The sequence below is a fragment of the Schistocerca gregaria genome, chromosome 8, assembly GCF_023897955.1.
Source record: "Schistocerca gregaria isolate iqSchGreg1 chromosome 8, iqSchGreg1.2, whole genome shotgun sequence".
NCBI classification, from domain to species: Eukaryota; Metazoa; Arthropoda; class Insecta; order Orthoptera; family Acrididae; genus Schistocerca; species Schistocerca gregaria.
In genome coordinates, this window is record NC_064927.1 from 325,930,575 (window position 1) to 325,942,618 (window position 12,044).

The 12,044-nt window shown below is 41.9% G+C and overlaps 1 protein-coding gene across 1 annotated transcript in view; it reads right to left on the reverse strand.

The window, feature by feature from the left end:
* Window positions 1–12,044, reverse strand: part of LOC126284959 (odorant receptor Or2-like) — a 54,176-nt gene that overhangs the window by 21,062 nt on the left and 21,070 nt on the right. The window contains exons 2-3 of the mRNA XM_049984233.1: window positions 10,886–10,985; window positions 5,656–5,757 (exon numbers count right to left, since the gene is read on the reverse strand). Coding sequence (XP_049840190.1) covers window positions 5,656–5,757; window positions 10,886–10,985 — 202 coding nt within the window. The remainder of the gene's footprint in view (window positions 1–5,655; window positions 5,758–10,885; window positions 10,986–12,044) is intronic.

Genomic DNA, 12,044 nt, shown 5'->3' on the forward strand with positions numbered 1-12,044 from the left:
TTGTATTACACTAGACTTTACATAAAACAAATAAAAGTGACTGGTAGCAGAAATTACAAATAAATAATTATTCCACCCAGTCAGGTTCACAATCGTAGCCACTATGACCGAAAATAACTTTAACATTTCCTTCAATGTGCGTGGACTAGCTGTACTTGAATGGCCGGGGGGTCAAGCCGATTTTTCGTTGCATTAAAATATCTAAAATTGACAGCATTCCTTCTTTCTCTGTCTCGACGTTGTACTGGATGTTGGGTGTATATTATTATCTGAATATAGTGCGCTTCAGACGAATAGAGTGTTATTACTTCTTTTAATGTCAGTATTCTCATGAGTAGTCTCTTCCCAGAGATGCAAATGCAAACATTTTTATCTCTGGAATATTTTCCCCAGGAGGAGTCCATTATCACTAAAACATATAGTTTTGTAGCATGGCCTCAGGAAATATAGTTATGTTATTGACTCTGTTTCCTTTCAGTACTACCTCAGTACCAGTATAACAAAGCCTTGTTGGCTAATGTTGCAAACACGATAATAGCTTGTATTAATTCTAAAGCAGTGTATTAGTGCGGCGTTTTCAGTCTCTGAACCAGTGTTTTAGCACAGTCTTTGCAGTCAAAGCTCTAACCAAATTTCCGCTCAAAAATGGTTCAAATGGCTCTGAGCGCTATGGGACGTAACTTCTGAGGTCGTCAGTCCCCTGGAACTAAGAACTACTTTAAACTAAGGATATCACGCACATCCATGCCCGAGGCAGGATTCGAACCTGCGACCGTAGCGGTCGCGCGGTTCCAGACTGTAGCGCCTAGAACCGCTCGGCCACTTCGGCCGGCAAACCATATTTCGGCTTTGTTACTTCCGGCTGATGCCTCCAAAGTTTACTTCTGGTTGTAACACTGATACTGCATCATCAGTGGATCACGCTCAGTATCTGAGAGTACATTTCAGGTTAAAAGTACATTGGTGTGCAAAACGTGAGGACGAAAGTAACTTTCAGATGTTGCAACACTAGCTCGATAAAACTTGGAGCACAGGTGGAGAGAACTGTTGAAGTATTGTTCAGAACACTACAGTACAGTACAGTACTGAAGGTTACTAAAAGAAATACGCACTGAGACGAACGGAAATGACACTTTTATACAAAAACAATAATTACACTGAACTCACTGTGTTTCATAATGTTTCCTGGACAATAGAATAAGTGGGACATGGTTCTTAATAGAGTGCGTTATCTAGGGTGCATTAACTGTACCCATCTCTAGCCATATGAGAGTACATCCAGCATTGTCGAACGTGATCGATTTGGTGGTGTAGGAGTTGCGTTGTGGGAAAGCATAATGTCAAATGAACGTTGTTTTTGTTGTTGTGGTCTTCAGTCCTGAGATTGGTTTGATTCAGATCGCCATGCTACTCTATCCTGTGCAAGCTTCTTCATCTCCCAGTACCTAATGCAGCTTACATCCTTCTGAATCTGCTTAGAGTATTCACCTCTTGGTCTCCCTCTACGATTTTTACCCTCCACGCTGCCCTCCAGTACCAAATTGGTGATCCATTGATGCCTCAGAACATGTCCTACCAACCGATCCCTTCTTCTAGTCAAGTTGTGCCACAAACTCCTCTTCTCCCTAATTCTATTCAATACCTTTTCATTAGTTACGTGATCTACCATTCTAATCTTCAGCATTCTTCTGTAGCACCACATTCTGAAAGCTTCTATTCTCTTCTTGTCCAAACTATTTATTGTCCATGTTTCACTTCCATACATGGCTACACTCCATACAAATACTTCCAGAAATGATTTCCTGACACTTAGATCAACACTCGATGTTAACAAATTACTCTTCTTCAGAAACGCTTTCCTTGCCATTGCCAGTCTACTTTTTATATCCTCTCTACTTCGACCATCATCAGTTATTTTGCTCCCCATATAGCAAAATTCCTTTACTACTTTAAATGAGTCATTTCCTAATCTAATTCCCTCAGCATCACCCGATTTAATTCGACTACATTCCATTATACTCGTTTTGATTTTGTTGATGTTCATCTTATACCGTCCTTTCAAGACACTGTCCATTCCGTTCAACTGCTCTTCCAAGTCCTTTGCTGTTTCTGACAGAATTACAGTGTCATCGGCGAACCTCAAAGTTTTTATTTCTTCTCCATGGATTATAATACCTACTCCGAACTTTTCTTTTGTTTCCTTTACTGGTTGCTCAATATACAGATTGAATAGCATCAGGGAGAGGCTACCACCCTGTCTCACTCCCTTCCCAAACATTGCTTCCCTTTCATATCCCTCCACTCTTACAAATGCCATCTGGTTTCTGTACAAATTGTAAATAGCCTTTCACTCCCTGTATTTCATCCCTGCCACCTTCAGAATTTGAAACAGAATATTCCAGTCAATATTGTCAAAAGCTTTCTCTAAGTCTACAAATGCTAGAGACGTAGGTTTGCCTTTCCCTAATCTCTCTTCTAAGATGAGTCGTAGGGTCAGTATTGCTTCATGTGTTCCAACATTTCTACGGAATCCAAACTGATCTTCCCCGAGGTCGGCTTCTACCAGTTTTTCCATTCGTCTAAAGAATTCGCGTCAGTATTTTGCAGCCGTGGCTTATTAAACTGATAGTTCGGTAATTTTCACATCTGTCAACACCTACTTTCTTTGCGATTGGAATTATTATATTCTTCTTGAAGTCTGAGGGAATTTCGCTTGTCTCATACATCTTGCTCACCAGATGTTATGGTTTTGTCAGGATTGGCTCTCCCCAGGCCGTCAGTAGTTCTAATGGAATGTTGTCTACTCCTGGGGCCTTGTTTCGACTTAGGTCTTTCAGTGCTCTGTCAAACTCTTCACGTAGTATCATATTTCCCATTTCATCTTCATCTACCTCCTCTTCCATTTCCATAATATTGTCCTCAAGAATATCGCCCCTGTGTAGACCCTCTATATACTCCTTCAACCTTTCTGCTTTCCTTCTTTGCTTAGAACTGGGTTTGCATCTGAGCTCCTGACATTCATGCAAGTGGTTCTCTTTTCTCCAAAAGTGTCTTTAATTTTCCAATAGGCAATATCTATGTTACCACTCGTGAGATAAGCTTCTACATCCTTACATTTGTCCTCTTGCCATGCCTGCTTAGCCATTTTGCACTTTCTGTCGATCTCATTTTTGAGACGTTTGTATTCCTTTTTGCCTGCTTCAATTACTGCGTTTTTGTATTTTCTCCTTTCATCAATTCAATGCAGTATCTCTTCTGTTACCCATTGATTTCTACTAGCCCTCGTCCTTTTACCTACTTGATCCTTTGCTGCCTTCACTATTTCATTCCTCAAAGCAACCCATTCTTCTTCTACTGTATTTCTTTCACCCATTCCTGTCAATTGTTCTCTAATACTCGCCCTGAAACTCTGTACAGCCTCTGGTTCTTTCAGTTTATCCAGGTCCCATCTCCTTAAATTCTCACCTCTTTGCAGTTTCTTCCGTTTTAATCTACGGTTCATAACCAATACATTGTGGTCAGAGTCCACATCTGCCTGTGGAAATGTCTTACAATTTAAAATCTGGTTCCTAAATCTCTTTCTTACCATTATATAATCTATCTGAAACCTTTTAGTAGCTCCACGGTTCTTCCATATATACAACCTTCTTTCACGATTCTTGAACCAAGTGTCAGCTATATTTAAGTTATGCTCTGTGCAAAATTCTACCAGGCGGCTTCCTCTTTCCTTAGCCCCAATCCATATTCACCTACTACGTTTCCTTCTCTTCCTTTTCCTACTGTCTAATTCCAGTCACCCATGACTATTAAATTTTCGTCTCCCTTCACTATCTGAATAATTTCTTTTATCTCATCATACATTTCATCAATTTCTTCATCATCTGCAGAGATGGTTGGCATACAAACTTGTACTACTGCAGTAGGCGTGGGCTTCGTGTCTATCGTGGCCACTCCTATTTTTTTCTTTATTATTAAACCTACTCCTGCATTACCCTTACTTGACTTTGTATCGATAACCCTGTATTCACCTGACCAAAAGTCTTGTTCCTCCTGCCAGCGAACTTCACTAATTCACACTAACCTATCCATTTCCCTCTAAATTTTCCAATCTACCTGCCCGATTAAGGGATCCGACATTCCACGCTCAGATCCGTAGAACGCCAGTTTTCTTTCTCTTGATAACAACGCCCTCTTGAGTGTTCCCCGCCCGGAGATCCGAATGGGGGACTATTTTACCTCCGGAATATTTTACCCAAGAGGACGCCATCATCATTTAATCATACAGTAAACCTGCATACCCTGGGGAAAAATTACGGCTGTAATTTCCCCTTGCTTTCAGCCGTTCGTAGTACCAGAACAGCAAGGCCGTTTTGGTTAGTGTTACAGGGCCAGATCAGTCAATCATTCAGACTGTTGCCCCTGCACCTACTAAAAAGGCTGCTGCCTGTCTTCAGGAACTAGACGTTTGTCTTGCCTGTCAACAGATACCCCTCCGTTGTGGTTGCACCTACGGTACGGCCATCCGTATCGTTGAGGCACGCAAGCCTTCCCACCAACGGCAAGGTCCATAGTTCATGGGGGGAAATGAAAGTACTGACCTCAAAATCTTTGGACACGGTATACTCACTGGTAAACGTTATTATAACACTTTACTCCTTACCTATATGCGTCTTTTCAGGTGTGCATCGGCCCTGACTTCATTTTTTATGGATGACAATGCGCAAACGAATCGACCACCGTAGGTGGACAAGCCTTCCCATTCCCGTGAGTTAAATCCATCCATCGAACACATGTGCGATGCATTGAGGACACGTACTACAGTAGATCGACATGAACTTACGACTGTTCACCAACTGTGAACCCCACTGGAGAAGTAATGAAATCCTGCACCACAAGAACTCCTCACCAACTTCATGGCTAGCATCGGAGCACATCACGGAGCATGCATTGCCTTCTGTGGTGATCACTCATTGTTATGAACCGTGCTCCCCCTTTTGTAATGTCCAAGGGACCATAATTAATCGCGATGACTTGTGTGTAGCTACTGTTTTTGAATAAAAGTGTCATCTCTTCAGAGACCTTTTATGACGTACTGTAGCAATTTGTTCTATGGCTGGTGTAATTTCAACGTGTTATGTTGCTTGAAAATCTCAGAAAGTGACTTTCTTCCTTAAGTTTTTCACACCAACGTTGGTTCATAATCTCATATGACCTATCAGATTCATTCTGAAAAGGAGTGGCTCTCTCACGGTAATCGACGTTTTGCTACCTTTTACACACAACACGCACACAGCAATACTCTTCATATGTGTATGCGTGTATCCTGGAAAAATGTACATTATCTGAAAGTTGTTACGCATACCACCAGGTAGAGGAATCACCACTACCCTGGCATATAGCTGCAGTTGCTGCGGAATATAATGTTCCTGTAACACCTCCATCAAATGAGTCTGCAGTGTCACGAAAACATGTTAATAGTACAATAAACAGATCAAATGAAAAAGCGACTAGTTGCATGTTTTACCACACACTGTGAGAGGATAGTCGATACTCTTCGTATAGAAGCTGTGAAGGCGTTAATAACTTGAAAACCATGCGAAGTATAAGCAGTGGGGCGCATTGTCAATAACTAAGCAGTTCTACTCGTGTTCTCACCTGTTCTGTCACTGTGTGAGCTGCCCAGCAGTAGAGGTAGACCTGGCCTCCTGGAATCGGGAGAAACGACATCGAGCTAAACGCTGCAGAAAGGTCCTTACTCTGCAATGGAAGTAAGTTTGTTAGGTCGATAGTTGTCAGAAACTAGAAAGAAAAATATAGTACATATTTTTAAAATCTTTCAAAAACTTCTATTGAAAAGCAATAAATATCCTAGAACACCTTGATTAATTTCTCTCAGCGAGTGTAATAATCTCAGAACCAAAACGTGACGGCTACGAAACCCAGAAATAAGATAGGGTCGAACTTCCTGACAGATTAAAACTGTATGCGTGACTGAGAGTCGAAATCTGGACCTTTCTCTCTGCTGACAGAGCTACCTCATTCCTGTACATCCGCCAGTACCTGATCTCCTTCCTTCGAAGCTTTACATACGCTCTCCTATGAAACTTGCAAGACCAGCACACCTGGAATACAGGATATGGCGGAGACAGCCTCAAGGATCTTCACTTTGAAGCCGAGTGTATGCGCTGATATGGAACTTTGTAGGGGATGTAAACTGTGTGCTGAACCGACACTCGAAGTCGGGACCTTTGCCTTTAGCGAAAAATTGCTCTACCGACTGATCAAAGGTCCCAAATTCGAGTCTCGGTCCAATAAACAGTTTTAATTTTCCAGGAAGTTTAATATCAACGAACTCTCCTCTGCAGAGTGAAAATTTAATTAAAAATATCATCATGGCGTCGATAGCCCACGGACGTCATTGCAGCAACACAATTATTCGCCCATTTCAGTTCTCCTTAGATCATCTAAAGCACAAAGCATATACCAAACATTTCGGGGTAAGCTAACACAGACGACAGTGGACAATAAACAGAGGTTTTTGAAATAGTGAACCTGTAGCTGGGAATTAATTTTTCAATCTGTAGTAGGTCATGAATGACCAATACTTGGGTGGAACGCGTTTTTAATCTTCTTATATTTTTGACAGACGGCACAACAACATTGGGATGTTACCTTGAAAAACAGTACGCAATAGTCTGCAATGAAACGAAGGTATACATCAACACCGTTCGTAGATCATGAAACAACATTACTCGTTGCAGAAATTTACAGTCATGTATTTTATGTATAATTCAACAATATGTAAGGCCCATAAAACAGAGTGAATGCGCCACTACCCTGGGATCATGCGTAGGATATTTTAAGGTTACAACTACAGCGCCTGGTTGGTAGTAACACAGCACAAACTAATCGGTGTTGCTGAAGATTTATTTTAAAAAGGTTCTAATTATAGAGGGACAGTTTTGTCGTAAATGGAGACTGTAAGAGGGCCCTAATAAAATTGCCGAAAATAATTTTCGGTGAAAGCATGTGTGGCGATGTTTAAAAATACGGTCCACCGTCTTTGAATATGTATTTTCGCCAACATATCGAAGATAGATAGAAGTCACCACTAGCTAAAATGAAGAGCCACAGAAAATGGTACAACTACCAAATATCGTGCACGAAGTTGTGCCGCATCACTATGTGGCATGGACTCGACTAATGTCTAAAGCAGTACTGTAGGGAACTGATACCATGAATCCTGCAGGGCTGTCCGTAAATCCGTAAGAGTACGAGGGGTTGGAGATCTCTTTACAAAGCATCCCAGATATGCTCAGTAACGTTCATTCCTGGGGAGTTTGGTGGCCGGCGGAAGTGTGGAAACTCAGAAGAGTGTTCCTGGAACCACCTGGAACCACTCTGTAGGTATTAGGGGCATGTAGGATATCACGCTGTCCTGCTGGATTTGCCTAAGTACGTCGGAATGCACAATGGACATGAATAGATGCAGGTGATCAATAGGACGCTTACGCACGTGTCACCTGTCAGAGTCGTATCTAGACGTATCAGGGGTCCTATATCACTCCAACTGCACACGCCCCACACCATTACAGAGCCTCCACCAGCTTGAACAGGAATTCAATTTCACGGACCACTATTCGCGCCCCCATCGCGCACATCTTGTGAATGACTTCCTTTAGGATCAGGACATCGCTCGACTAGAGGGGCCAGCCCGTCCTCTATCACTGACGTCGGTTTGCGTAGCGGTTCGCACAATATACTGTATTCAAACATTATGAATCACCTCGAAGGGAACAATCTATTGATACGTAATCAGCTTGGTTTCAGAAAACACCGTTCTTGTGCAACGCAGCTAGCTCTTTATCCGCACGAACTAATGGCCGCTGTCGACAGGGAATCTCAAGTTGAGTCCGTATTTCTAGATTTCCGGAAAGCTTTTGACACCGTTCCTCACAAGCGACTTCTAATCAAGCAGCGGGCCTACGGGGTATCGTCTCAGTTGTGCGACTGGATTCGTGATTTCCTGTCAGGAAGGTCGCAGTTCGTAGTAATAGACGGCAAATCGTCGACTACAACTGAAGTGATATCAGGTGTTCCCCAGGGAAGCGTCCTGGGACCTCTGCTGTTCCCGATCCATATAAATGACCTGGGTGACAATCTGAGCAGTTCTCTTAGGTTGTTCGCAGATGATGCTGTAATTTACCGTCTAGTAAGGTCATCCGAAGACCAGTATCAGTTGCAAAGCGATTCAGAAGTGATTGCTGTATGGTGTGGCAGGTGGCAGTTGACGCTAAATAACGAAAAGTGTGAGGTGATCCACATGATTTCCAAAAGAAATCCGTTGGAATTCGATTACTCGATAAGTAGTACAATTCTCAAGGCTGTCTATTCAGCTAACTACCTGGGTGTTAAAATTACGAACAACTGCAGTTGGAAAGACTACATAGATAATATTGTGGGGAAGGCGAGTCAAAGGTTGCGTTTCATTGGCAGGACACTTAGAAGATGCAACAAGTCCACTAAAGAGACAGCTTACACTACACTCGTTCGTCCTCTGTTAGAATATTGCTGTGCGGTGTGGGATCCTTACCTGGTGGGATTGACGGAGGACACCGAAAGGGTGCAAAAAAGGGCACCTCGTTTTGTGTTATCACGTAATAGGGGAGAGAGTGTGGCAGATATGATACGCGAGTTGGGATGGAAGTCATTAAAGCAAAGACGTTTTCCGTCGCGGCGAGATCTATTTACGAAATTTCAGTCACCAACTGTCTCCTCCGAATGCGAAAATATTTTGTTGAGCCCAACCTACATAAGTAGGAAATATTATCAAAATAAAATAAGAGAAATCAGAGCTCGAACAGAAAGGTTTAGGTGTTCGTTTTTCCCGCGTGCTGTTCGGGAGTGGAACTGTAGAGAGATAGTATGATTGTGGTTCGATGAAGCCTCTGCCAAGCACTTAAATGTGAATTGCAGATTAGTCATGTAGATGAAGATGTAGATGTAGATATAGATGTGGACATGAAGCCTATCGAACATGTCTGGGATACAATGAAAAGGGCCGTGTATGGGCAACGTGACACGCCAACGACTCTGACGTATCTACGACGAATCGCCGTTGAGGAGTAGGACAATTTGGACCGACAGTGCTTTGGTGAACTTGTGGATAGTATGCTCCAACGAATAGAGGCATGCATCAGTGGAAGAAAACGTGCTACTAGGTATTAGGGGTACCGGTGTGTACAGAAATCTGTAGCACCACCTCTGAAGGTCTCCCTGTATGGTGGTACAGCGTGCAATGTGTAGTTTTCATGAGTAATAAAAAGGGTGGAAATGATGTATATATTTACCACAGTTCCAATTTTCTGCACAGGTGCCGGAACTCTCGGAACTCTAGGTGATGCATAACTTTTTTTAATGTGTATGAATAAAATTATCCCATGGATTTGGACACATCGACCTGTACATACGGCTCAGTGTTCAGCATGCCAGCTTGCGAGACAGGGAGGTGATCCAGATCCGAATAAAATTCGTGCGACGTAACTGTGGCGTAAGGACCCAGCTGTGACGCATTGTTAGTGAGACATCAGGAACGAACGGAACCGTTTAAGTACCCGTGGAGACAATTTTAAGCATCTACGATAGGCAAGTAAAATTTGAAGTCAAAGTTACTACAGGCATTACTCAAATCTGAGAAGCATATTGCAGTCACCTCTTATTCGTCCACTGGTGACTTTAGATCTTGTTTCATTAAAGTACATGTTGCGCTACGAGATTTGCGGAAACCTGATTTATATATGTCGAGTAGATTGTTTGTGGTGAATTATTTGTTAAAATGGCCACGGACTATTATTCTATTACGGGATGAAATACTATTTGTCATTATGTGTTGAAAGATTCCACGGCAGAATATTACAGTTAACATTGAGCTGTTGCGTATGTTGATTCGATACATGTGGCACACTTTTATTCATCAGTTGCCAGAAATAACTAACATATATTAAGAAGATAGTATATTCTCTTGAGTGAGGGTCTGTAGTGACTTGGCGTGTCAGAGCTGAATGGGAAGACTCTACCTCGGATATGTAAAGTTCAGTTGAGAATATGCGGATGTACAAGTGTTTTTATTAACGATGGCTCATAGTGACCTAAATCCAGGTAATGCAATAATCATCATTTGAGTCTGATTGGAGTACCCTTTACTACTTGTCAGTAACGGAAAACTTCCTTGTGGTGGAACAGGAAATCTGAATTTGAGTCATGCCGTTCTTATGCAAGCCATTCTTATTTTACTTCGCCGTCACATGTAAACAGAAAATCTGTTTTTGCCTCATAGCATTGTTGCGCAAGTCCGACTTACATCACATTACCATAACATGTAGCATATCCCCATTTCATGTTCAAACAAGTGGCGAAATGTGTGTAGTTATTGTGCATAAAAAGATATACATAACTGTGGCAACCAAAAGACGGCAGTCTCTGCTCCATAGCATAGTCCTTCACTCATATTCGTCAAAGTCTGACCTACAAGATTATGCCATAAGCCTCTTCAAATGTCAGCAGGGAACGTACAGCTCTAACAAGTCGTTAACTCTAGACATAATAACAAATCATATCTTTTTATGCTGTTCTGTATTTAAGGTGGTATCATAACGGAATAACGAAATTTCCGGAGGAAACCACGAGCCAGGATGTTGGGTATGAGACGTCTAGTCAACCAGGTTTAGAATTACTTGCTTTACTGGAATCGATCATAGTTATATGAATCGTGCAATTTAGTGCCAGTCACCTTACACACCGTGAAAATTAGATGTGTTATTAAATACTTACAACCCAAGTGCAATGAACAACACGAAATATTCAGGAACTGAAGTTTGTAACTTACATATGTTGCTTGGAATAATGACGAACACGCAACGAGGACGCTGCAGACAAACTGCGTCATTGCGATGGGGCTCATCGTGTTTTCCAAATGGGTGACGAACCTGGAAGGGAAAGACATTTCTCGTCAACTGTCGAAGTTTGTAGCAATGGTGTCTTTACTATTCGTATTTCTGAAAATTCCTCTTCTGGAAACTACCATCTACAGCTAAAATACGTTAAATTATCACGAAGTGCCTGTAAGTTCATAAAAGTAAAACACCTGCTGATATCTTGAATTATATACACTGCCAACAAGACCTTGCGCAAGCGATGACCAAAAAATCATTCTTAGATACGGTTAGGAAAGATATAAGACAAATGTCCGAAAACTGAAAAGCAAACAGTTTAAGATATTCAATAAACAAATTTGAATAACGTAATATTTAAGGTAGCGTATTGAAATACTGTATGCAGCCGTGGTATAGGGGGTAGCGTCTTCGGTTGATAATCAAAATGTCATCGGGTGCTGGTTCAAAACCCGCGACCGCTTAAAATTTGACTAATAATCAGCACTGGCGGCCGAAGACAACTGGCGTAAGAAGTCATCCTCATTCTGATAACGGCCTTGTCAAAGAGGACGGAGGAGCAAACAGAGGTTCAGGGCACTCTCTTTTCCTTGGAATGCTGAACTGCCCCTAAAGGCGAAAGAATCAGCGATGATCAACGGCCTGAGGATGCAGAAGATAATCGAAACCACAGCACTGATGACACACACTGTGTATGTGCAGCATATGTAATCTATGATTGAAAAAGTATCATGATGATCTCTCCATTGACAAAAAATTTCGGAATAGTCCCCCATTCGGATCTCCAGGAGGGGAAAGAGACAACGATTTCTGGTCAGATAAATATAGGGCAATATCAACAGCAGCAAAAATAGTTATAATGTTAGCAGGATTCGCTATGAATAGGAAGGTAAGTCAGATAGTGAGTTACTGTGAACAGTTCAGTGATAGAGTTGTTCTGACCAGAGCGACATCAGCTCATCACCGACAACGATAGCACAGATATAACAGATATATATGTCGACGCCTCAAGCTGAAGGTGAAGAGAAAGAGAAAGTATACGAAGATATTGGAAATGTAATACAGTATGTGGAACTACATGAAAATGTAATAGTC